General features: G+C 42.2%; 5 protein-coding genes across 8 annotated transcripts in view; all 5 read right to left on the reverse strand.

Moving 5' to 3' along the window:
* LOC126556028 (5-hydroxytryptamine receptor 1A) overlaps window positions 1-3,419 on the reverse strand; it is an 83,994-nt gene extending 80,575 nt beyond the window's left edge. Inside the window, exon 1 of the mRNA XM_050211190.1 lies at window positions 3,304-3,419. The gene's annotated coding sequence lies outside the window, so the exon portion shown is untranslated. The remainder of the gene's footprint in view (window positions 1-3,303) is intronic.
* The window catches only part of LOC126556377 (uncharacterized), a 306,838-nt gene that overhangs the window by 277,245 nt on the left and 3,680 nt on the right, over window positions 1-25,913 (reverse strand). The window lies entirely within an intron of this gene.
* The window catches only part of LOC126556033 (fatty-acid amide hydrolase 2), a 526,247-nt gene that overhangs the window by 264,194 nt on the left and 236,140 nt on the right, over window positions 1-25,913 (reverse strand). The gene's annotated exons all lie outside the window — the stretch shown is intronic.
* LOC126556259 (pacifastin-like protease inhibitor cvp4) lies at window positions 8,369-11,499 on the reverse strand. The gene is made up of 3 exons (XM_050211489.1): window positions 11,421-11,499; window positions 8,993-9,240; window positions 8,369-8,923 (listed from the first exon to the last, which is right to left on the reverse strand). The coding sequence occupies exons 1-3, from the start codon at window positions 11,461-11,463 to the stop codon at window positions 8,369-8,371; spliced, it is 846 nt and encodes a 281-aa protein (XP_050067446.1). The 5' UTR covers window positions 11,464-11,499.
* LOC126556298 (synaptogyrin) lies at window positions 22,334-25,690 on the reverse strand. 2 transcript variants are annotated; one of them, XM_050211542.1, is made up of 4 exons: window positions 25,574-25,690; window positions 23,137-23,371; window positions 22,440-22,772; window positions 22,334-22,374 (listed from the first exon to the last, which is right to left on the reverse strand). In XM_050211542.1, exons 1-4 carry the CDS (start codon window positions 25,673-25,675, stop codon window positions 22,352-22,354), a joined length of 693 nt encoding a protein of 230 aa, XP_050067499.1. In that variant the 5' UTR covers window positions 25,676-25,690; the 3' UTR covers window positions 22,334-22,351. The 2 variants fall into 2 exon arrangements, with proteins under 2 accessions (XP_050067499.1, XP_050067498.1); XM_050211541.1 differs by having other exon boundaries at window positions 22,334-22,377.

Below are 25,913 nucleotides of genomic sequence, written 5' to 3' on the forward strand. Positions count from 1 at the left end.
GGCGAATCTATCTTAGCCGCGCTCGAGAGGAAGATGCTCTTTAGGATTGACCCTAAAAGAACAGCAAAGGAACCACTCCAATGGTGTACGAAATATATGTACGATATGGCGGATGGAAAGCTGATGTACAACAAAGATCCGTAAGTTGTAGTACCTGATTTAAATAGAATCGTGTATAGAATTCATTAGTATGTTTACAAGAACTTATCCAGGCTTGAAATTACGATTTTCAATCCATAAATTTTCAATCACTACAAATTAAATTTGATTCTCTGTAGTATTTCTGATCTGTGCCTCTTCTTCTGCAAAAAATATTCTATTTCATATGAATTATTCATCTTTTTAAGCAAAGTATTCACATTTTTTATATTTTTTTCTAGCATAAACTTTTATCTATAATTCAAGACAATCCACCAAGAATGATGTGCCACGACCGTAAAACCTTTCTCAGGTAAATTAGAACAAATAACTACTGGCGATCGTTTTGAGCAAACACAATCATGACTACTTGATGGTATCTCTTCATATCCTAAAGTTATTTTACGCTCATTACACCGTTCCTGCTACTTGTTATACTTTCGCTCATCTATAGCACCGCGAACCCGGTGTTTTAACTACCCCAACAATCTTGACTTGTTTGACAGTCGGCAAGAAAAAAAGCCCCTACGGGCTGACAGCACAGCTCAGCGCAAACTTTATGCTCTTGATTGCAAATCCTGCTCTCGATAGCGCGGCTGCTTGATGCTGCAGTGTAAGCGTTCGTGACTCGACCAACCGGTGAAACTCCACGAGGAGGAGGAAAAAAGTCAACACACACGTGCAAAAAGAAAACAATAATAACAAACAACCGTGTGCTGTTACGCGTATCAAATAGCAGTAAAGATAATGTAACTTTCACCTTTTTCAGAGCCACTTTCTCTAGGGACGGGTGGAGTTGTGCTTGCCTCTGCGCTTGAGCGCGTTCGGATGCTGAGCCGGATCTAGGCGAGGGCTTAATTATTTCTTGACTAAATTTTGGTCCAAGAAAAAAACAAAAAAGAAGCTACAAACATCAACAACACTCCCTCGCTCGCCGTTCGCTCGTAAGACGATTGCTGCAGCTTCCTAATTGGTCGGTAACGCAATCCAACCTGCTTGATGTGGGCGTGAAGGGACGGTGGGCAGAGGTAAGCGGCACCAGCCATTCCCTGTTTGTTCCCTTTTCCTGTTGCGTAAACATTCGCGACAAGCAAGCGAATACCCCCTTCCATCTGGCGCAAATGTGTCGAGAGGCAATCGAAGTGATTATAATAATGACGGTCGTGAAACGATCATGCACGACTTTTATGATGATGAGAACGCTTCGTGGAAGGGCCAGCAGGTTGGCTTCCTGTCGCAAGGGAAGGTTTGGTTGTGAAGATAAGTGCATAACTTTCGCTACGCTTTCCCACCGGCAGCCCGTCACCGGAAAGAAAGTATCGATCGTCCGTCAGAGTTAAAGCTCCTGCTGTGCGAACAAAATAACGGCGTGGTCCTGTGCGGGTATGCAGGCCTTGCGCCGGGCAGAAGTTTTCCATGCTTCCTTTTTCAACCACTTCAGAGATTTTTGTCCGGCAAGCGACAGTGAAATACTACAACCGCTGTCGAGTGCCGAACGATGTAGGCGGAGCAGCCGCCGCCGAATGGGGCAGCCAGCAAAAGGAAAGCGAACGATGGCAAAACATGGCTACAATTATTACAAGCATAATCCTAATTGAGTGCAATTCTACCGATTGTTCAATTTGATCTCATTCTGGCCGGCAGAGCTTTATGCTGGTCACGGGGGTAAGGGATAGGTGCCATTTCCAGTGGGACTGGCTGGGAAAAGTGAATGTTAAGCTATGCTCATTAGACCAGATTGTGAGCAGAAAGTCATGGGCGATAAATTTGTTCATTTTACTTTTGAACAGAACGATGTAGTAGTTTGACGCCATTTTAAAACTTTTGGAAGTTTGTTTTTCAACATTTTTATCGTTTATGTGATGAATGAATTGAGGTTAGGGAAGAATCAGTTAGGGGGTTTCAGTTTGCAACGCCTGAAGGTATGCAATCATAATTTTGCTATTGAAACAGCATGTACCCCGGGTAGTCGGTAGATACTGTTTTGACTGAACTCTCGACATATCTACATCCTTTTCAAGCGACACACAACTAGGAAAATAGAATACTTTGTGCAAAATTAATTTCATCCTTTCAATCCACACGAGAAGCTATTATAAAACTGCCTTGCTAAGCTGTTCATTGAAATAAAAATTATCATGCCAGTTGAATTTCTTTTTTTGTTTATTGTACCGAGATCCATTTCAATTTCAAATCGTCAAATTATGCTTCATCAACTCACATTTTGGGTGTTTGTATCTTTTTTTCCTCACACAGTTACGTATTTTTCTGGATGAATTCGACGTAATCAGTGACTTTTTGGTCACTCTCAATGGTCTCTCTTGAGTAACTTAATAGCATTCATTATGAAGTTGATCATCCAGACCATTGAGAATTATTTCTATTATAACTGAAAAATGATTTTTTACACTTACAATTGGTTTGGATAAGTTTTGGATAATTTGTAGTTGAAAAACTAATATTGAATTTAAAAAATATAATGATTATAATGATTTGCATATAAAAGCTAACATCACAAACTTTTTTTTTTCTATCTTATCGTGTAATCCACTGCATCATTTGTTGTACACGGCTTTGCCACTAAATATCACATAGTATCCCGGATAGCATTTCCCACTCTCCTATAATGCCGCAAGATACAACGCACCACCAGGCGCCTCCATCGCCCCATTACTGGGACCGATGCCAACCAACCATCGATGCAAACATTACTCATTCCGCCTGAGAAACATGTTAAAACCTCGTTCCGGAGATTTTTACGCTCGTTCAGGTCAACTGCAGTTGCCAGTCGGTTTCAAGAATGCAAGCAGCATGCTTGAAATCAATTCACTTAAGCTGCTTTCATTAATCAAAAGCCTGCGAGGACTGCCGCAGCGGACGCACGCTGCCGTACGACACACAAAACCCAAGCTGGCAGAAGCAGTGTACGGTGCACTGATTTTTATTCTCGCTTAAGAAACATACTAGCTTTATCCTCTCGCGTTCTCCTTGTTTCCCGATTTCATCCGGTAGAAGAGAGTGGCAGCAAAAAGAAAATCACAGCTTCACAGAAGGATAATAATATACCCAGCACGAAAACACTTCGGGCTAAACGGCAATCATAAATACAGATAACAGCCGCATCAAGTGCAATCATAAACACAACGAATAGGGCCATGTACTTACTGGTATATCCCGCCCGTTGTCTGACTTGTAAGTATGCAGCACCACACGTGAAAAGTGCTCAACAGCTTCCCCAATTCGTTCTCCGATGCAGCACACTGGAGTGAAACAATTCTAGCCAATGTTTTCTGGCGATTACGCTTTCCTCACTCAAATGCTCACTTCACTTCAATTATTTCCTTCAGCAGCAGCAGCAGCAGCAGCAGCATCTTCTTTAGCTGCAAAATTTCTCGACGTACACACAAGCACAGATAAGCACCAGAACTCTACCACACACTTGTACTAAGATTGTTTTATGTCTTATCAACCTCACCCGGAACAGCAGCTGCTCGGGCACATCCCCTAAATCTTAGCATTCGCCTCGGCTACAACTACAACCATTTGCCAAGCCAGTATGCTTAGCCACGAATTATGTCACCTTCGCAAAAGCCTTCCCGTGCTTACAATGTGACGCACCCACCGGGTTTCACTGGACCAGAACGAAGGGAAGATATTATCTTGCAAGACATTTTCTGCCCAATAAAGCTACTGACTGCTGCAGTATTCAGAGCGAAATCTTCCCGCACTGTCGTGGCCACCATACGTTTTCTATACGCTTCGCGATTCGCTCACACCCGCACACACGGCATCATCTGTCACGCGCGAAAAATGCTCAACGTACGCAAACCACACTCGGTCGGACTGATTTTACGCACATTAGCCATCCTCGCTTATGATGGGACATCACGGGCACGCGTGCATAAAATGCGGAATTACCGAACAGATGACTCTACCATCAGTCACTCACTTTAGCGTCGCAAGCGGTAGCTTCGAATATTATCTATTACCGGCACGACTTCACTTCGCGTACACACCTAGGCACGGATGCGATTTCGAATGTAACAGAAAAGGCAAGACACGGACCGATACGCGCTAGCAGTAGCATCCAGCGTGCTCAACTACCTGCGTTCGACTGACTGACGTACCGTGGTCAACGTGTACCGCTACAGTGGACCGTTTGAATACTGTTTTGGATGAGCAGCTCAAGCCCAGGACGATTTCCTGCAATGGCTGCAGTTCTTTACCGGTCGGAAAAACGACTCCGCCACGAAGTACAGTGGAGAGGCTTTTGTGCCGTGATTGGTGGATGGTTTTCCCGCGCAAATGGTTCGTGCGTTCTTACGCTCTCGGGAATGGCTTACGCTCGCAACATTGAGCTCACGTGGTGAACAGTTCATAACATAGAATGCGATGAAAACCCACATTCAACTGTCGTTTCATCATTTGAAATCGATGTTTTTTCATGCTTCTGTTGGGTGTCGATTGAAAATGACTCTTGGAATTTTAACTTAACTTTTAAAAGTATTCTCTTCGAATCTTTTTTGAATGACAATCCGATAGAACTTCTCATTAAACATTGAATATTTTGGATGTAATTTTTCCTGCTTCGTGGGGCTCACCTGCCGTAAATAACATTTATTTACATATCTATTTATATAGTCAGAAAATATGTTTTATAATGCACAGCGAGTAAAATTAACTTTCTTGTGGAAACTTTTCGGGTTTTCAAATACAATTTGGTTTGTCTATAGAAGAATTCAGGGTGAGATCCATTTTTCATTCGATAGCACTATCACCTGGAGCCTTCTGTTTATTTACTGTACTATAGTTTGTTCTTTTTGTCTGCTCCATACGGGCCTCCATCCAGTGTTACATTTCGTGTAGACAGGATACCATCGTGCAATATCTTCAAGACTCTGGTCTAGGAGGAGAAGGAGAAGGGAATGTCTATAGAGAGGAATCCTGGATGTTTTATTTTATTTTAGGATGAGTTAACTTGTCCGCTATACATTGGCTTAGACATAGCCATCCAACCCGTTTTAGCGAGTATTCATCAGAAGCTTCAGTTGACAATCAGTGCAAAGGATGTGGCATATCCCGTGGCTTTTTTTAGAACTGACAGTGATATTTGTAGTACAAAGAGCATCTCAAACGTTGCCACCCGCATTAAAAAGTACCACAAATATGACGAAGTGACGAGTCGTCAGTTAGATCGCGATCGCGAACTACTAAACGGATCTCAAGACGAGAATCTATCTAAAAATGTCTTGATGATCTTTTTAGCGATAAGTTAATAAGAAAATAGGTGCCATGTCATGTCGGAGCCTTTTGTCTTGTTCGTGATAAGATGACTCGTTGATTTTCTTGAATCCTAGAAGTTAGTAGTAAGATATCGTTTCCTAAAAGAGATTAAAGAGAACGGGCAGCAGTTAAAAATCCTGTTGTGTGGAGAACTGTTGGAATCTGATGGCAAATTGAAAAGAAATATCTTTTAAAGGGAACGCCTTACGGTATTAGGGTTTAATTAAAAATATACTAGTCAATTGGCCCGGTTATAGGGCTACGCAACTTAACTCCGGTTATGCAACAAAACTCCGGTGTATATCTTAATACCAGAGTGTACGCTTTTTTCGGGATGCATAAAAACTCGGAATGCATTCAAAAGGGACTGGCTAATAATTAAAGATTATTGACAAACGAAATGGTGGCAAAACAAAATGATAGAAATATAAATAATTTATAGCTGATCTCTGTTGATCCGTGAAGCTCTTTGTTTACAGAATCGGGATTTTCCCAAGCCCAAGCACTTCCGCCGAAAGTTCCTCCAGGATTGCTTTAAGTTTCAATCTAAAAACACGTGAAGATCTGGTCGATCGGAGGGTTGCTGCCGTTACATTAAATTTTCGATCACCTATGCCCACTTTGGGCTGCAAGTTACTGTAATGAAGAGATTTGGCTTACCAATCCAACAACCGCAATACAAAGACCAATGAGTCTTGGTACTGAGCTCGCATGAAATGATCTCTGCTAGGAAACGATGATGCAAGGATGGTACTCCAATGTTTGGCCTTGTTAAGGTGCTCCATTTTGCAACTACTGGTCGACTGGGCCAAAAATCTCAAAATTATGAGATATGTAGGCAGCATGTGTATGCGCCAATTCTCAAAAAGCGATTACAAAGCGAGAAAATTTCACAAACACTCAAAAGAACCCGTGGCTTTTAGGCGCTGCTCCTCGATTTTATTACTCTGATCCACGCAGTACTGCTGCATAAGTCGTAAGGAGCAAAGGATCATTGAGTTGTATCCGCATATTCTCAAGTAGTAATTTGCTTCGATATGGCAAAGTTATTCTCACGAACCTCAGCTTCAGCTCCTTCACCGCGTTCACGGCACGATGCCTTTAAGATGCCGTACGTCCATCCTACTTCTGCGTATGGAGTGTATTGTAAAACGGATGCGACTTGTAAACACGGCTGATAATTCCGGAGCTACGGTTCTGAAGGACACGACTGTCCTTGTCCGTTACTGACAAAAATGCTGTCGACCTCATCTGGATTTGGATGATTATATCCTATTGACAAACTCTTCATAAATCCACCAACTAAAGCTGAATTTTTATTGAAAAGACCTGCAGGTTCGCATAGAGTGTCATACGTTCGTACACATTCCGAAATATGGCAGCCAGCGGGTTGCATGCCTCGAACATGATTTAGAGGGCAGCCATATTCACCCGATCCAGCTTTTCGTTGTTGCTCGACACGCAAATCGTGAAAATATAACTGGGCATACGTCTGTACATGCCCAGGAAGACGATCAAACGCTGCAATCCGATGACACAGGGCACCTTGGATAGAGTCATGTGGTCGCTCCCGTCGATGTAAATTGTAAAATTGAATTCAAAAACTTGTAATATTGATGTGTGATATCGGAAAAACTATGTCAGATATCATGAATACGGAGAAACTGTACATCCAAGTAGGGGTAATGTCTAATCTAGTCTGTGGCGTCCGGCTTTCCCATACAATTTGTAAGGAGACAATTTTGTACATACAAGTAGGCAAAAATGACGCTTTGTCCATTGCAAAATTTGTAAAGAGATACCAAAGACCACATCTGACAATACTGCGACATAGCGACATACACAATAATAAAAACAAAGAAAGACGACACCATTCAAAGCCTTTATATACAGCAGCCATTTTCTTGTCTCATTCTTATTCTTGGCTTAACGACCTACAAGAAGATCCGACAGGGCATGCCGGCCATCAAATGGCTTATTTAATGGGCTTGTTGATACCACGTACTTGGATAGTCAGTCCTCGCTACGAACAGTCCAAATGAGATTTGAACTGTGGTCTTACCGTGGGAAGATCGGTGCTGACGTGGCCATAAGTTCACCCCAATTTTCATCGTATTATAACCAGGATAGTTAGCCATTTATAATGTTAGGAAGTTTGTAAGGTCTAAAGTTATGTAAACAAACATATAGCATCACCTCCTTATATAAACCCTCCCCTAGCCCCTCCTAAATAGGGACGAGCCGAAGGAAGAAGCAAAAAAAGGAACTTTTTAATGAATATTTTTTTGTAGCAAAATAATAATCTTGACCTGCAAGGTTAATGTATGTACCGCAATTTCCGTACTCTCGACCATTGCGTAGCTCCTTATACTGAAACACAAAACCCAGTCATCCATACTGATAGATAGTTTTCAACTTGAACTTGTGGCTTTTGCTAACAAATATTTCCTCATATAAACAGTCTCCATCGTAGGGACGGTTTCGAAGTCAAACAAAGTTTTTCCCCTAGGTATTTGCACTCGGAAAAGTTTTTCTTCTTGCCCCTATCACTCCTTGCCTGGCGAGTTAAAAACTTCTGGAGAAAAAAAGTGTGTTGATGTTATAAATTTATTAGCCAATTGACTTTTTTCTTTTTTCCTTCACCATGCATGGTGAAGAACAATGCGGGTTTGTACAGATATACTTAAAGAACAATATAAAACGGCAAAACTTCGTCCTGATGGTAAAAATAATTACTTTATTTTCGTACATCTTCCGTAGTTTGTTTTACAAATGACTTTCACGCCCGTCTACGGCAAATCATGAAATTGCAGAATTAAACAACAATGTTAATTTGCAACACCGAGTCAAAGATTTTTCAATTGATGAAACAAGCGCAACTTATTGTACAATTTGGGAAAAGGGGTTTTTTTTCTTCGTCCAGTGCTATAGGACTCTTCCGTCAAGATTACCATTCACCGGGAATGCAGTATTTGAAGGTACATCCTGCCATCTTGCCATCATCGGAGCAGAGGCACGTGTTGCACTGATATTTGAATGAAGACTTGGGCTGGCAGCTGAATCCTGGCGCACCGGGTGCAATTTCCGACTGGGGCAGAGTGTCACGCTTCTGTTTCTGTTGCGGCTCATTCGGCAGACAAGCCATCAGGGTACAGGCAGCTTGACCATCGTCCGTGCAGAAGCAGGTGTTGCAGCCATCTTCGCTTTTGAACACCGTTCCGGGGGTACAGTTTTTCTCACGCTTTACACGGTGTGCTCCTTGGGTGAGTGCTGCCAGAGGTAACCGCTCGGGGAAGCTTGAGAAGCATGCCTTCAGTGTGCAGGCCGCGATGCCGGTTTCCGTGCAGAAGCAGGTATTGCAGCCATCATCACTTCGGAAGTTGGTTCCTGGGGTGCATTTCTTTTCGGTACTCGGAGCCGAACGCTTCTCGCGCTGCGGACATGCTCTTCGCGTGCAGAACCATCCGATACCATTGTTGGCACACCGGCAGCGATTGCAGTCCTGTTAAGTTTGCAAGGGAATGCAATTAGTAGCTTCTAAGAAAACGTCTCAACGTTCAACAAAACTTACCTTCATCTTGATCTCGTTCGGCGAGCACACCTGTCCGTTGGTTTGCAGATGCACCTCATCCTTCTCATCGGCCGACGACAGCGAATCACCGTTCTGGACATCGGTGCGCACCTGACTATCGTCGGACAGCTCGTTCGGGGGGCACATCTTGCGCGTGCAAGCCTTCTGACCATCTGCACCGCAGCGACATTTGTTGCAGTCCTCCATAAACGTTGTGCCCGGTTCACATTTCTCCTCGCCACACAGAGCTGCGAAGAACAAGAACGTAGAACGTAGAGCATGATGAATCGCGGTGGTTGATTATCGAACATCTGCTTATCACGGCAAGCAATCGTACGGATCGTTGCCTTTAAATATTCGTTGTTTGACATTCTGCACACATAGTCCAGTCTCGGCGGGGACGCGTCACCAAGGCGAGCGTTGGGAGAAAGTCACCACTGATAAGGGTCGGAAGCATATCAGCGAACCACCAAACCCCGAACGTGCCGTGACGATCGATTCCAAGCAATTTACCGATCACGTTGCCGGAGCTGTGTGTTTGCGCGATTTCGATCGATGGCAACTTGCTTGGGTCGCCAATTGGACCGGGTTGGATGCTGTGGAATTAAATTGACCTTTGCCAACTGTGCCAACTATGACTAAACCGTTGAACATCGGACCGATCGATTTGGTTGGTGCGATGGTAAACAAAGCTGCTGTGGATTGTGTGCATCTCTACAATAATATTTAGCGCTAACCTGAGTGCTTTAATGAACCTAGTTTGAAGTTTAGTTTTTACGATTAGATTAGTTGATCTTGCTTATAAATTTTCTTTAAATAAAAGTTGAATATTTGACATCATAAAATCTCGAATTACTTCTCCTCGGTTAGCAGTTATTCGTGCATTAATTTTCATGCTTTATTTCAAAATCAATCTTCTTCTTCTAGGTCACACCGGCCATTTCATGGCCTACTAGACTAGACTTTCTTAGACTATCACGTAGTTGGATAATCAGTCCTCACTACGGGGGAAACGATCCAGATGGGGTGCGAACCGGCCGTGTTATCGCTTCAGCCACCAGACCACCCCGAACCTACTCTAATCATGTTGTATTCCTGCCGGAAAGTGCATTAGCCCATCCTTCCACGTTAATTACGCAGCTTCTGAATGTTATTTTTACTTCCAGCACAGCACAAACTCTTGGCCGAAGGATGCCGTATCGATCAGCCGAAAGATCAGCTTAGAACGTCGAGTGCACAAAACCCAAAACCCGGCCGAAAAGGAGCAAAAGTTCAAGGTTTCTTAATGTTAGAAGCTGACCATAACGGCGACCATGTCTGGACGTGCATGAATTCTTTACATAAGACCCACGCTGTGCCGATGCTGTGCACTGTGGCTGTGGCTCGCTCGCTTCTTATCGCCCGCCCGGCAGCAGGCGACCCCGACCATTGCCACAGCCTACCCAAGCGGACCACGAGAATCGGTCGAAGCCGTGGCTAACCCGGGCAGTGTTCGCCCGGTGGCTCGGTGAACGAAATTGGGCACGCGATAGTCGTACCCGGTCGCTATGGTTCCGGAGTTCAAGGTAGCACTGATACCGGTGCCGTGGCCCGGTCGGTCAGACGGCGTGGAGAAGTCGGCGCAAAATTTCAGCGGAAAGTAAACAAAAAAAAAACGGGGAACAATACGAAAAACTATAACATCCACACATGCACACAAGCTTCTTCCATGCGATCCGAATGCAAATGGTGTGTGCGCGTGTGTTGCTTGCTGTTGGGAGGTTGAAGAAAGAAAACGGAGCAACCAACCAACAACAACAACAAAATGTGTCTTCCCATTTCAGACATCGCGACGATGGCGTCATCCTTAGCAAAGCGACCGATTTACCAAGGTTTCCATCAATCATGTAGGTTTATACAGATTTTTTGGGAATTTTTATACTTGCGTACGTATGTTTTCTAACACATTTTGATTAAATTACATACAATTATTACATATTTTTCGTTTTTCCTATAATTTTCAGTTCATATTATGCATTATTTTGAGAAATTGGAGAAAACTATTATATTTTTTCTATTACATTTCTTTGAAATTTATTGTTTGTTCTTTAATTTATACCAAACTGCAGATAATTCATTATAAATTAAATATAAATAGCTAAATTTGCGCATTTTGAATACTGATTTAAAATAAAAAATTGCCTGGTATTACCAAAAAAAGCTAATAAATTAAAAGTTCTATGAAATGGTATAAATTTTATTTTTAAAAAACTCCAAAGATACTTCCCAATCTACTTGCTGATATGAGTTTAAATAATTTAGAAAGATATGAGCGGTAGCGATGAAATTGAAACGCAATATCGTGCAAAATTCCCGTTAAATCGCAATAACACTAAATTTATGAAATTCATCCTAAACAGTTCTAAGATTTAATGTTATCCATGCTTACCTCCCACCACACATGTTGCCACAATCAAAACAAGAAGCTTCATCTTGTGCCGGAATACTAATTAACTTCACCAAACCAACACACGTTTTGTTACGTCGTACAATAACCACTCGACGGTGTGTTAATAAGCTGCTAACTACTTAACCACTATCCGTTGACGTACAGTCTAATTCTCGCACTAATTTCGCAGCAGCACAAACCGCACGCGCACGCTCAACGGCTGATTGAGTTCTGTTTGAGATTCGAAACGCACCGCCTGTCAAGATTCCGGATGTGTCCCGTTTATGCTCGTCGCTCGCGATCACTTCACTTCACACTGAGACGGCCGTTTCCACCCGTCGTCGATTGGTTTCCGATCAGCTATCAGCTCATTACCGGATGATGCTGATGTTGGTGGTGCTGATGATGCTAGACAGACGCACAGTGTTGAGTTGCTATCGCGACAAACGGCACCAATACTGTTAAAACACTTCGAAAATTTCACACACCACAATGTCTGTACGCGAACGCGGTTCCTGGGCACCTTTTTACGCGCCCCGCTTTGTGTGATCTTTACTTTCGCACTACGGCACGTCAAATGATTCGCTGAACCGTACGGGACGGTTTATTTAAATACTTTATCAACGGCAACGATTCTGCTTGCCGTTCGGTTGTCAGGAGGCGCCCTACCCACCCCGCCCGCCTAGCTCTTCTTTGCTCTTTGGCGGCCATTTTGCCAATCGTCAACAGTGGTCGGCTTTTATTGATGGTTAATGTTTGGTGGATGATGGCGTAGCCTCAACACCAGCCAACCCAAAACAAACGCCGTACGTCATCCAAATTTATGTACGGTTCTACCGGTGCGTTTAATCGATCAGCAATCGTACCGGAAACCTGGTGTACACACACACATACGGTTTGCGGTGTGCTTTTTTTCGAAGGGGGTTTTCCCCCACCAAGGTTTCGCGTGTGACTAGCCTACGGTTGACTACGGTTGACACTTTGCAGCTCATCACTATAGCAACGCAAGCGATCAATGCGCGGGTAATGCGGTTATGCAAAGTATGACTGATCGGGCGGTAGTAGACAGCTTCAACGATCATGTTTAATGTTTGTTGTCGTGTCGTAGAAAGCTAATGGATGGGTGGTGTTGGATGTGTGCTCTTTTTTATGCACATGTTTGAGTGAGCTTTTTTGCATTTCCGTTTGCGGGTGGGTGAATTCATCAGCAATATTTTCGATGATGGATTTAAATGATTCGTGATAGCTAAAGTAGTCATTGTGATATTACTTTGTAAGATTGTATATGTGACGGTGAGAAGACTAGTCGAAGTTATTTTATTTGTTTTTAGCTGTTAGATGCTTGATTTTGGGCATTTAAGTTTTCAAATTAAAATAACATGTTGATGCTCTATGCTAATAATGTATAATGTCTCTTTTTGCTTAATCAATAATGCTCAATCGTTCAAGTCGTCTCGGAATTGTCAGCGGTTCTGGTGTGCCCGAAACAGCAACCTCCTGGGTCATCTTTTTTTTAACCAGCCATCGTGAAGTAGGATCGCTGAGGTCACACGTGTTGTCACTTCTGAGATGCATAATGTCGGTAGCAACAAACTCACGAATCGACCACCGTCTGAGCGGCAAGAATCGATCCAGAACCTGGGTCACCAGTACGGAGAGCAGCGCCAACGACGATCGTTTTACGTATCAGAGAGCAAGTGCCCAGATTTATATTATGAAGCCGACTTCGTGTTCATCGAAGAGGACCGACTCACGGCCGCTGAAGTTGCCTCGATGACAGAAGAATAGATTTTCGAATCGTTAGAAGAAGGTGGTGTCGTCTAGCGAGTTGTTTGAGCTGGGGCACATCGATTAGGACTTTGGTCATTGAGGTCCCATCATGTCAGTCCTTGCAGGGAATGCTCGGTGTGTATGTAGCGGAAAAAATGTTTCAAAGACCAGTCTTTAAGTCTCAATAAAAAAGCAACTTTCGGTGTGGTAGCGGTACGGAAACGTACTTTACCAGACTGGACGATTTACTAGAGAAAGCCAGAATTAACGAACACCACATAGACCTAGCAATGATAGACCTTAGCAAAGCCTATGACCGGACATGGCATCATGCCATCCTTCTACAGCTGTCCCGCTGGGGTTTTGGTGGACGTCTAACCAAGTTCATTGTAAACTTCGTCACGGACCGGACATCTAGAGTATCAATAGTAACCGAAAAGAAACCGATAACCACTACACATTAAAGAATGGCGTCCCACAAGGTGCCATTCTCTCTCCCACCCTTTTCCTCATTAGCATGGAACCCCTGTTTTTCCCAATTTTACAGAAATCTAAGCATTCCTTTACGCAGACGATATTATCCTGGCCTAGGCTTCTCACTCCGCTTGCGAATCCCGTAAACTCCTGCAAACAGGGGTTGACGGGATTCGACAGTGACCGAGAGGGTCGGGTTATAAAGTGGAAGTGGAAGCTGCAGCTCGGATCCTTGAAAAAGGACTCGACGTAACTGCACTCATCACCAGAGCAAAAGCAGAACTACCGACACTCACCAACCAACAACTACCACCGATCATCCAACCCACCCGGCGGGGAATTCGTCCCTGGTATCTCCGTACATCTGCTATAGACTGGGAACTTAAAAGCTCTCTCCGGTGAACCGGAAAAAACAGCCACATCGCCATTAGTAACTTTACTCACTTTATTCAGACTAAATACAAACATTTTCATCATATCTTTACAGACGGCTCCGTTCATCTAGCCTCAGCCGGACAACTGCGCCATCAAACTTCCTAATCACACCTCCATTTTTTCCGCCGAAGCGATAGCAATTCAACTAGCCTCCGACGAAGGACTACAGACCGATCGACCGAACGTCATCTGCACCGACAGTGCTAGTGTTCTGGCTACCTTGGAACACGCCACATCCAAAAACCCCCACATCCAGCTCCTAGACTCCATACCTACATCCCCGACAATCGTTTTCTGTTGGATTCCGGGTCAATCCGGAATCAACGGAAACGAGAAAGCCGATCAACTTGCCAACAATGGTCGGCTCCGTCCAGACGAACCATACAACACCCTTTCACGCCGTGATGCCATCCGCTTCACCTACACCATCATCTCCCAACACTGGAACTCCACATGGCACAACGTAGACCTCAGCAACAAACTCCGTCCTATCAAGAACAACACCTCTTCATGGGAAGATACCGAATCCAGCCACATCCAACGAGTACTTTCCCGCCTTCGTATAGGTAGGCGACCCACCTTACGCACTCCTACTCAAGAAAAATCTAGTCCTCCACTCTGCAACTTCTGTGGTGTTGACATCACCGTCCGCCACATCCTCACCGATTGCCATGGATACACGACGCACCGAGCCACCTGTCAACTAGAAACTGATTTAACGACAATCCTATCACCCGACAAACTCCAGCAGAACCACCTCATTAGAGTTTTACGCATCAGTTAATTATACAAAGAAATTTAAGCAACAGTTCAAACTTATCCGATACCATATGCCATAATAGTTTCCATAGTTTTATAGGCAATAGTTTTCTATAATATTTAAGCTACATATGCCATAGTTTTGTATTAGGTTAAAGGCGAATGTAGTCTCTAAGACTCAAAGCCTCTATAAATAAACGAAAAAAAAAAATAATAAAGCAACACGATTAGATATCTAGCCCGGCCGTGTGAAGATAGGCACCGTTACCGTCTCAGTCGTAGGATCGCCCCAGGACTGCCACAGAGTAATAAACACTGCTGTATGAATATGGAATTGGAATTGTTTCCCTTTGCGCTGAACTTTTCATCCGGTTTTGGGTTTAATAAAGCAACGAAAGCCCTGAATGGCAGGGTACCTATGAAGGTTGTCTGATCAAAAACAAGAAGAATATTTGTTTTTTTAACTTAGGTCACATTGGCCATCTATCTAATGGCTTACTAGATTTATCGATACCACGGAGTTGGATAGATAGTCCTCACTACGGAGAACGGTCCGGAAGCATTTTGAACCCCAGCCCTGCAGTGTGAAAACCGACACCGTTGTTGGTTACCACCACCCAGACCGTCCTTATTATTCTTCCTTAAGAAGAATATCCTTAATGTGAATAACAACAGATGGCAGCGGCATAAATTCGCAGCTGTATGCCAGAGAAACGTGACACAGCTTTACAATGAATTGTACAATTTGATCATCCTAATTAAGCTCCTTGCGTGAAATGCAATTTTCCGCTTAAAACACCATGTGGCAGTAATGATAAATATTATTATTTGAACACAATTCAATGTCCGCAAAGGGGAACGTGTCACTTATTCAGAAGTGGTTCAATTTACAACCAGTCGCGAAAATCTTTAGTGCAAACAAACTTCCCACTGTGCTGTTATGAAATAGCCGCCAACAAGTGCAAATTAAGCTGTCTTGTAGTAAGTGTATATATGAGTAACTCTCGCCGTATCACCTTCCTGAAAAATCAATAAATTCTTTTCGAAGAAGATTTGAAACCGTGCTTTCATGTGCTCATTGTCATATTTACCGCGGCGCATAAAACGCCAAACAAACAAAAAATCGCACTCACTCACGAAGCCACACAAACAGATCGGCGCATAGAAATTGATGGGTAAATATTGGCTTGTTGACGTACTTGTAGGTTGACTCTCCGGATTCCCGCCAAATCCCTTTCCCACTCTCCAGTGTTACAACAGTCTGCGCAGGGCAAACTTACCACCGCCGGGTGGAAATCCCGGCACGAACGATTATCATAAGCACTTTGCCGAAGCGTCGGCGTTCCGAGAAGTGCTAAAATAGATTATGGGCGCATCGCAGATTGTAAGGCGCGTTTAATGTGCGCTAAGGCGAACGTACACGCTAGCCTACAGAGGTAAACGGGTAAACAATGTCTCGAGGTGATGCAAATAAACATGCAACGGTTTTAAAAATAAACAATATTTTTTAAGTGTTATGTTTTTAAGCCTTTCTGGAAATTACTAACCTTGTGTGAGAAAATATAGCTAGCACTCAAAGAATTTACTAAAAATACATCAAACTCCTTTCAAAAACGTCATTATGGGATATTTTAAAAACGCATCATTACCGAATGTATAAATAAAGCTATTTGCCGGTCAAATGAAATTAAAACTTAAATTTGTGGTGGTCAAAAACACGAACGTCTACTATTAATTATTTCAAAGCCTTGAGAAGATTAATCCTCTCACACATGAAAAGATTGGAAAATTAAGAAATACCTAATTAGCTACCAGATCAGTTTCCTAACCAAGAAAAGGTTCCTTATCCATGATCTTGTAAGACGTGTCGCTCCGTATTGGTGTGTAATCTATTGCATTCTATTTCTAGCAAGGGTCCGCACCGTTATCGTACTGGCTATTTTAAGATTCATCAATCAGACACACACGAGTTACTACAACGTAGACTTTATCAAGTGGAAATTATGTGGCCTGTCCAAGGGTGATGCTGCAGCTGCTTTAAAGAATGATTAAGTGATGAGCTGACCTGCTCCAAGGCCAGTTACAGGCTGATTATGACAGGTGGTTGGGAGAATGGCAGGTAACGCAGATAAATGTGTATGGGTTTAAAAATTACAACGATAGTTGCAAACGGATATTATTCTGCTAACTACTGTTGAACACCAGGTAGTATCCAGCCAAGATTGAGGACTCATTGCGTACAATCATATTAAAATAACTTAACCACAAAGCGGGGCGGCCTGGTGGTGTACACGACAGCGGCGTCGGTCTTCATACGTCAGGACCGGGGATCAAATCCCATCCAGACCGCTTCCCCTCGTACTGAGGACAGACTAACCAACTACGTGGTATCGGCAAGTCTAGTAAGCCAGTAGCATTGCAGTAAGTAACATTGAAGAAGCAGGACTCGGTTCTGCTGTTAGTGTTTGCAGCAGTACCGCACAGGTCCTCCTCAATCTTCAGCTTTAAAAGAGTGCCAAAAGCACATGTAGCATTCATCGCCTCTGTCCTTTTGAATGAACTTGATGTCTCTCACCTTCTATCCTCTATCAATCTGCATGTCTCGTCCCGTACTTTACGTTACCGTGCTCCTATATCTGTTACAAGGCGTCGTACACGGTTTGGAAGCAAATATCCTCTCCACGAATGCTTCCGTCTCTTGAATGTAGTTGCCAATCTGTTTAATTTCAATTCCGCCCTGATTGCATTCCGGGCTTGATGCTTGCCCAGTTCCTTAGATTTAGTTGTAGTTGTTTAGTAGCTGTAAGTGAATGTTTTGTTCAACCAGCTGTGGCAGACAAAAAAACAAATGAAATGCCATGAAATATGGGTATGGTTTGATGCGTCTTGAAGGATCAAATATGTTCTCCATTCCCTGCTCCGATTCAATACGTCCGCGGCGTACAGAACGGTAACATATCTCTACAAATATCTGAGTTTGGGTGTACGGGGAAACTTAACCCTTCGGGAGGATGCGTTATATCGCGCTGGCGTCTGTTCTCCTTATTATGAGCGACTGGTTGTCCTTCGGTCCTGTCATCCTACGGGATTTTAAACAACTAAGATGCATAAGCCCTCCGACGAAACAAGCGTGTTGAAGGGAGAGGCTTTGCAAGCCATGTCGTGCTTATACTTGAGCAGACCAAGAAGAACATAAAATTACTGTACTGTAATTATTGTTACTGCAAAAGCTTATGATAGGTTACGAGGATATTAAATCCTTTTCGTTCACTCGCCATCGATCTTCTCAACAAGGATCCTTTTATTTCTTCTATCCCCTACTTCGGTACGTCCGCAACTAATTCTGCCGAATCATGCCACTCGATTACGTCACCCTACGCCATTTATTGCCCTGTTTCTTTTCTATTGTTCATTTCTATTGGTAAGAATATGTTACTAATCAGGACACAAATTTTTTAAAGAAAGAAAAGCAAAGAAATGTAAATATGAGACAAATGTACCATGTTGGTGCCGCCCCATTACACCGTACGCAAGGAAACGTCAATGTGCTGCCTGTAGAAAATCAATGGAAAAAATAAAACAAAGGAAAAAAGGTAGAACGAACAAAACAAAAACGATCGATTGAAAAACTAGGTTAAAAGTTGTAGCTGACTGCTGACTGAGCAAATTAGCGAGAAAGAACTTGAATAAAGCAGCTTTCTAGCCAACACTTTCAACTCTTAATTACGGTCAGTGGCATCCTCTGGTCTTCAATTTAGTCGAAATTATTCCTATCAAGTCGGATGCATCCTCCGGTTTTGAAAGGTTGAGTCGGAGGTATCTGAAAATGAGCAGCAAGTGTTATTGTTTTATCCAAAATCGTAAGCCCAACAAGTATTTTAAAGACTCGATGACAACGGCTAGCTCTAGGACTTAGATAATTGTTAGCTTCAAAACAGATTAAAACTATGAAGGATTGCTTCAAATTTCACATCTGTTTAACCCATCTAACTTCACCAATGAAGTTAGTAGTCCTCACCACTATTATGAGGCAGTAGTGTATAAATAGTTTTGGAGACTGGAATGAACTTGGAGGCCGAAAGTTATTCTATAGCAAGTTTTCTTACAGCATGTTCCTTCTCTGCAGAGAGACGATCTGCAAAATTACATGCAAAACATACCTTAAACACCTGGAGATCTACTGGGTCAGTTTAGTTAGCCTTTGCTATGATAATTGGAACCAGTTGTGTCGTGTAACAGACCCTTTTTAGTAGGTGTTTCAATAAGTCACTTAACGCTAGACAAACGAAAATTGTGTCTAAATATTTTCTGTTAAACGATTTCAATGTAAATCATAATAGAAGTACGCCAATAAGAGCACCACTTTTGTTATTTGATATTATTTATTAACGTATGTTCCATACCCATTCTATTCGTACCTTCTTTTTACCAACAAATTTTCAACTCATAAGTGTAAAAGCAATTACTAGTTAAAATCAGGCATGCAACTAATTTTTTTTTTCACAAACACTTTAAGTTGCTTTTGCTGCGAAATAAGCACAAACAAATAAAATGGATTCATTCCAGAGTGTATTGTAAAATATTCAAACATAAAATTATTTCATCTTAAAGCAATAGTAATTGGAAATATCCGATAAGACCGAAAAAGCGCAGTACGAATAACAATGAATTACTAAATCGAAAACAAACAAAAAAAATACATTTTGCAAATTATCACAATCTATTCGGCAAAATAAAACAATGCACCATTTGTAATCTTTTGTTTGTGTACGGGTGCCGTTTGCGATGGCCCCACAGGTATGCAATTGCCTGTTCGGTTTTACACTAGCATTTTGCCATCTCTCGCCCCTTCCTCATCGTCTTCTTCCATTTTGTTTGACGTCCTTATTGTTTCTATTTACAATAGGTTTTCGCACACTTTATAACAACGAAACGAATGCTCACTACAATGCAACCAGCAAGTAAATATATCGATCTTTTGTTTATTTCTTTAATTTTCTTTATATCGTCTTTTGTTTCTATACTCTCATTTCCAACGGTAACGTACGTGTATTTGTCAATGTTTCTGCGTAGTGGGAGAGTGTTGGTTTGTTTATGTTTTGCTTGTTTGCGTTCGATTTTTTTTTTCTGTTTTCTCCTTTCAACAGTGTGCCACATTTCGCTCTTCGCATTTGTTTTTAGCTTTCAGCTCGGTGAAACTTGTATTTCATATATAAATAGTGCACGATGTATATTTATAACATTGGTTTTTTTTTCCTTACTTTGGTTGCGTGTGTTTTACATTGAACTTCACGTGATGTTTGTGTGTTGGAACCGACATTAAGATGCTTTTCAGCTAGCTCCGATTATGTTTGCTAACTCAACCAAAATGAAGAAAGGATTTGAAGGGGCTGTTCTCCTATTTGAATGTTATTCTCGTATGCAAGTTGTTTTGTTGTTCTGAATTAGTCATCCTCCAGCTAAGTATGTTTTTGTTTTATTTCTTATGTGTTTTTGTTTGTTTGTTTGTTTGTTTACTCTAATCATATTTTCTTAACGCTCTTTTTATATGTCTGCTACAGAACACACAGTTTTCCGTTTTCTCTCATTACGTTCGATCCGACTTGTCCGATTTCGTTTTGTATGTTTGTGTTATACTTTTATTATTATCAATAATTTTATTACCTTTAGCAACGAGTGTTTTTGTGTGTTTTGTGAGATTTCGGTATTGGGGCTTTAACCATGAGCATTGATATTGGTCTGTCTTCTCTCCAAATCTGTCTCTTCCAAAATGTACGTCCGCTAAGGGGTCCCTGCTGCTGGAGAGGAAGCACCTTGATACCGATCCAAAATCCAATAACAACCTCCTGCCGATGGGTTTAGCACTGTGTAAGAATACTTGATCATTGCTGCCAGTACAACTAGGTGTGAGTGTGTTTGTTTGTCTGTTGCTTTCATAATGAAACAGCTTTCATAAGATTTAACCACATGTTCGGTACTTTAAGCGTGTAAAATATGATGGGAGTTTTGCTTTGTATTGTTGCTGCCGGTTGCGAGTTGTTTCGCAATCATTTCTAACAAATATTTCGACAATTTCATGTGCCACTCACGAGTTTCTCGGTTCCAGTTTCAGTAGCGCAATAAGTTGTGTGAAGCGAATCGATTGTACCGAAGTTATTAATGAAGGTGGGCAAGAGATTGAGATTCGATATGGCTGATTCTATTTGCCGATTAACATGAGCTTTGGCGAAATCTCGTTTTTATCCCGCTTGTCTTTGATTATCGCACAGTGTGTGTGTGTGTGTGTGTTATTGGATGAGAGATTTGAAATCTTTACCGTAATATCAGCATACTAAAAACATAAACCTTATGTAAAACTTTAAATCAAAGTGGACTTTATGAGTGGAACTGCTTGTTTGTTTTCCTCTACTGGTCAACTTTTTAAAATAAATAAATTATTTAATTTATAGTTTAATAAATATTCCTTTTTTGCCTCTGTTGCAGTTACTCAAAACTGTATTATGCTAAGGATTATCTAAGTCTTCGGTTTTAAAATAATCGCTATAGAATTTTCACCAACGCTCATCATTATTTTAAATGCCATTTGATGCCTTTTTGCTGATCTTTTAAACATCCCTTCTAACTCGTCACGTTTTCCACGTTCAAAAGGGCGTTTATGTTGTTCGAACGGTTTATGAGCCGCCTGGAATGTATTCCGTTCTCAACGAATCAATCAAACTGATAGGATGTTTAATAATATTTGTTTGTTTACAATCTTTCAGCAGTACATGGCTGTTTGCTTTTCAACCGTACTGCTGAACTGATCCGAATGCTCTGTAGCCGTTACTTTTACACCGACAGCGTACACAATCATTTTCAGTTTTGCATACCTTTATACATTCATACTACAGTTACAAACACGATTTAGCCAGTTTTATTCATTACACACACCACACAAACTCGCACCTCAACATATTTCAGGTGTGGTTCCAATACTCTTTGGTAACATACTTGTTTTTTTGTTTTTTTAAATATACTTTTCCGTTCCAAAACCTTTCATGGAAGGCTGTATCTACTGTATCTGAGCGGTTTCATACTCTGCAAGCCGAATCTGAATGCTAATTTGTCCAAAAACAAATATTTTAAACCACAAACAGGCTTCTATGATATTTTGCATTAGGAGTTACGTTTTTTTTTTTTTTTTTGGTTCTTAGTTGATGGTAAAAATTATTGAAATAATCATCGAATTCAACATAATCTCATCATCACTGTCAAATGTTAAGGGAATAGTGCTAGAAATTATGTTTATAAAATTAAATCACAAAACCGAATACTTCTTCACCCGATGGTGCTCACCCTCTTGTGTACGTCTTATTTATGCCCCAAAAGGAAGTGTTTTAACTGTTAGTTTCAACTGCAAACATTGGCAAAATGTTCGCCTGTGAAGAACTGGCGCTCCGTCTCCTTGCCACTAAAGCATGCCCCCGGATGCAACTTTATGGTCGTCGTCTTATTTAGTACGTAGGCTGCGAGTAGTCTGCTGAAAGCACAAATGTCGATGAGTCATGCGCTGTATTTATAGGCGTTACGTTCGATTCTTACCTCGCTGTTGTTGCTGCTGCTGCTGCTGCTGCTGTTGCCCGGAGAACGGTGCCTCCTGGAACTGGTCGTTATCGTTCGAGGCTGGGTAGGCGGCGTACTGTTGAGCAGCGCTTGGATCCGATTCGTAGGTTGAGGAGAATGATGGATCTACGCCGGCTTTGAAGCGCAGGAACGCAAAGTACGCACAGCCGGCCCAGGTGAAGATCGAGAAGAAGGAGAACACGATGGAAGCTTGTACGTTGTTAACGCCCTCCCCATTTGGAGGATCGTCCGCTTTGCCCCACTGGTTGGTAAGGTAACAGAAGCCGATAAAGAACAGGAATGACCAGAATGCTAAAAGGAAGGAATAAAGGCAACTTTAACTAACTATTTCTTACATTGTGTCAAGATATTGTTTGTTTGAAGATATTTAATTCAGCTGTTTTAGAATTGAAGTAGTTTAAATATAAAATTGTTGTATTTGGCTTGTTACAAGATTTTAGCTTTAAACTGAATTATTTTTTGTCTTCAAGGTAAAAAGGTACTGGGAATTGCATACTTTACGGCTGTGTTAGGCGTCGATGAGGGTAATTTAACAACATTCGTTCATAGGGCATTTCATCCCTTATAATTACTCGCAACGTACCAAAACACAACCAAACAGCATACATAAATGATTTTAAATACTAAAAAAAAAAAACTTTCATTTCACACTTACCCGAAAAGCCAAGATCAGCCAGCACGTAGTGCTTTCTCGTCTTTACCGAAGACATCTGCTCGAACAAATACTCGCCCGCAATGAAGCCCATCGAGGCGAGAAAAGCGATCACACCGATACCGACCGCATAGTTGCAGGCATTACCATCGCCATTAATTATGCAATACTCCTTACCGTTCGCACCCTCCCGCCATCCCTCGGACGATACACACCCGAACACGATGATCGCAAATAGCTGAAAGTATGGATGGAGCCGCAGGGTTCGTCAGTTCGAACAACATGCAACGAGCATTTTAATGAGCGGTACGGTACAATGCAGGGAGAAGGTATTTGGAAGCAAAAAAAAAACAACTTTCAAATAACGATGCATGTCACATGTGTAAAGTTCAGGCTTTCATTCTGAAGTGGTGAGCTTTCTTCCGCAGGTGAGGCGTGATACCCACTTAAGCTAAGTAGAGATGAATCCTGATGACATTCTCAATCGATATTTCCCTCCCTTCCATCGCTGTTTGATGAGGTTTGACCCTTTTTCGGTGTGCTTTATGGTTCCGCAGCAATAACCACGGGACGGATTGAACCGAAGCTATTTTATCACAATATAAGGACGCAAAGGGAAGACATCATTTTGAAGGGTTAGCTTGGGAGTTAAGCTTTGAAAGGGAATGGTAATTAAATTTGTATTATCTTCGCTGCTGATTAAAGGTGTATTTTGAATTACAATAAAAATAATTTAAAATATGCACAGCATACAGCAGATTCATTTTTGGAAGGATTCTAAACTATATTTGACAGCTGTCAAAAGGATACTAAGTGGATACTATAAAAATAATAAAATTTATTTTCTATACTATAAAGACGCTAGTAAATATTCAATATCCTAGCGTAAGATATTTCTCACATGCTCTGACATGCTCGTTAATGCTGCTACATGCAATCACCTGACCATCCATTCCACTCAACCCGTATCACTTTCTCAACCTACGGCATATTACACGCATCTGCTGACGGTTCGTGACAAGATGCTGAAGTTAATAATGGACCCGTCACATTTAGCACGATCTACTCGTACCCTCGTGCTGATGGTGTCTCGTCTATTTCTTCCCTTACCCTTCTCCATCCACCCATACATACCCTTTCTCCATTGAGGATAATAGAAAAAAAACGCCATTCGAAATCAATAAAACGCTCATCAAACGGCATTCAGAGGCGCCATAGAAAAGAACCGTGCCAAGTCCAAGATGAATGTGGTGCCAGCGCGCGCACACACACACACACACAGTGTGTGTGTGTGTGAAAGTAATGCTGGCACTCACGCATCCTCAGCTGTATGTGAGGTTAAGCTGGTACGCTCTTCGGACTAGCAGACGAATCGCGTATTCTATCCGTTCTCCGTTGGGAAACCGCAAACGTCAATGGAATCTCACAATCCAATGGCAATAGGACTTTGCTGATGGGCAAGTGGGCAGGAAACGTGAACAGCTACGGGAAATTCTTCACACATTCCGAGAGCTTTCCACGCGAGTGGTCCCTTTTTTTTCTCCTCCGTAATGTCCATGTATTTCAGTCCTTTGCTCTTATATTCACACCAGTTGAAAGCATCGGAAGTGTGCTCGCGTGCCATCACCGTTGACACCCGTGCGTCTATATTATTATGTCACAGGCCTCTACCCGAACGTCTTCGGCTCTAGCATGAGAAATGCGTCTCACATGGGCAAAGCGTATGGGCAGGAGAGTCCAGCATTACTGTCAATCGCAGAACTATCGAAAATGTTCGTAGTGGAGAAGGCAGAACTTTATGGATTGAAATGTTATGTAAACGGGCGTGCAAAAAGGATGCCAGAGAGAGAAACCCATGCTCGATTAATGGGAATTAATCATAAATAAAGACCTGCCCGCGATACCATTCTTCAAACCATACTATCATAGCCTGTGTTTAGTACTTCTGTCTTTGTGACATGTGACTCCTTTCAAAGCACTTTCGCATTGATCAAGTGGAGCTATAATTAACTCGGGCTTTATATCGAAAACATCCCCAACAATTCTTTTGGAAAGCACCCTTACAATGCTTTCTCCGCTGCACCAGTTTGGGTTGTGTGCCAGGAGGGGTACAAATGTATACAAGAAATTCGATGTCCATTCCTCCGAACCGCACCGCAACCATAATGCTCACTTGTGCGGGAGAGTGTCCGCCCGGAGAGTGAATCCTGAGCATTTGAGTAAGCGTGAACGCAAACGCGCGTGAGAACCGTACGACGATTGGAGCAACTAACTCTACCAGGAAAATCGATTTTCGTCCTATTCCGAGGGAACGTCGCTAATGCATTGCGAAGATGAGGAAGAAACCCTCCCCGTGCCCGTCTTATACATACACACCAGGAAGTAGCCCACATTCGAATGTTCTTAAACTAGCAAAGCCTCGCTCGATGCGAATACTAACCCAGCACACGGCACGCAATATGACCGTTGGACGCTGTACGAATGCAATAGGATCGAATGCACCGCCTGCTTTACCGCCACCGTATGCTCCTCCGATATCCATCTTGATTTTTTGTGTGCCTCTGTGTGTGTGTCTTGCTGCTACTTTTGAATGCTAATTTGCACCACACTCTTGACAACACACTCGCGCCACACGCACACACACACACACACACACACCACAGTTGTTGTGCTAAATAATTAGACCAAAACCGTGCTCGAAGTACTGCTTACGACGGTTACAATCTATTATGGATTCAAAGTGGGAATAGAATTGTGGTGTGCTGCTGCAAACACTGTGT

The sequence above is a fragment of the Anopheles maculipalpis genome, chromosome 2RL (assembly GCF_943734695.1).
Source record: "Anopheles maculipalpis chromosome 2RL, idAnoMacuDA_375_x, whole genome shotgun sequence".
Taxonomy (NCBI): Eukaryota; Metazoa; Arthropoda; class Insecta; order Diptera; family Culicidae; genus Anopheles; species Anopheles maculipalpis.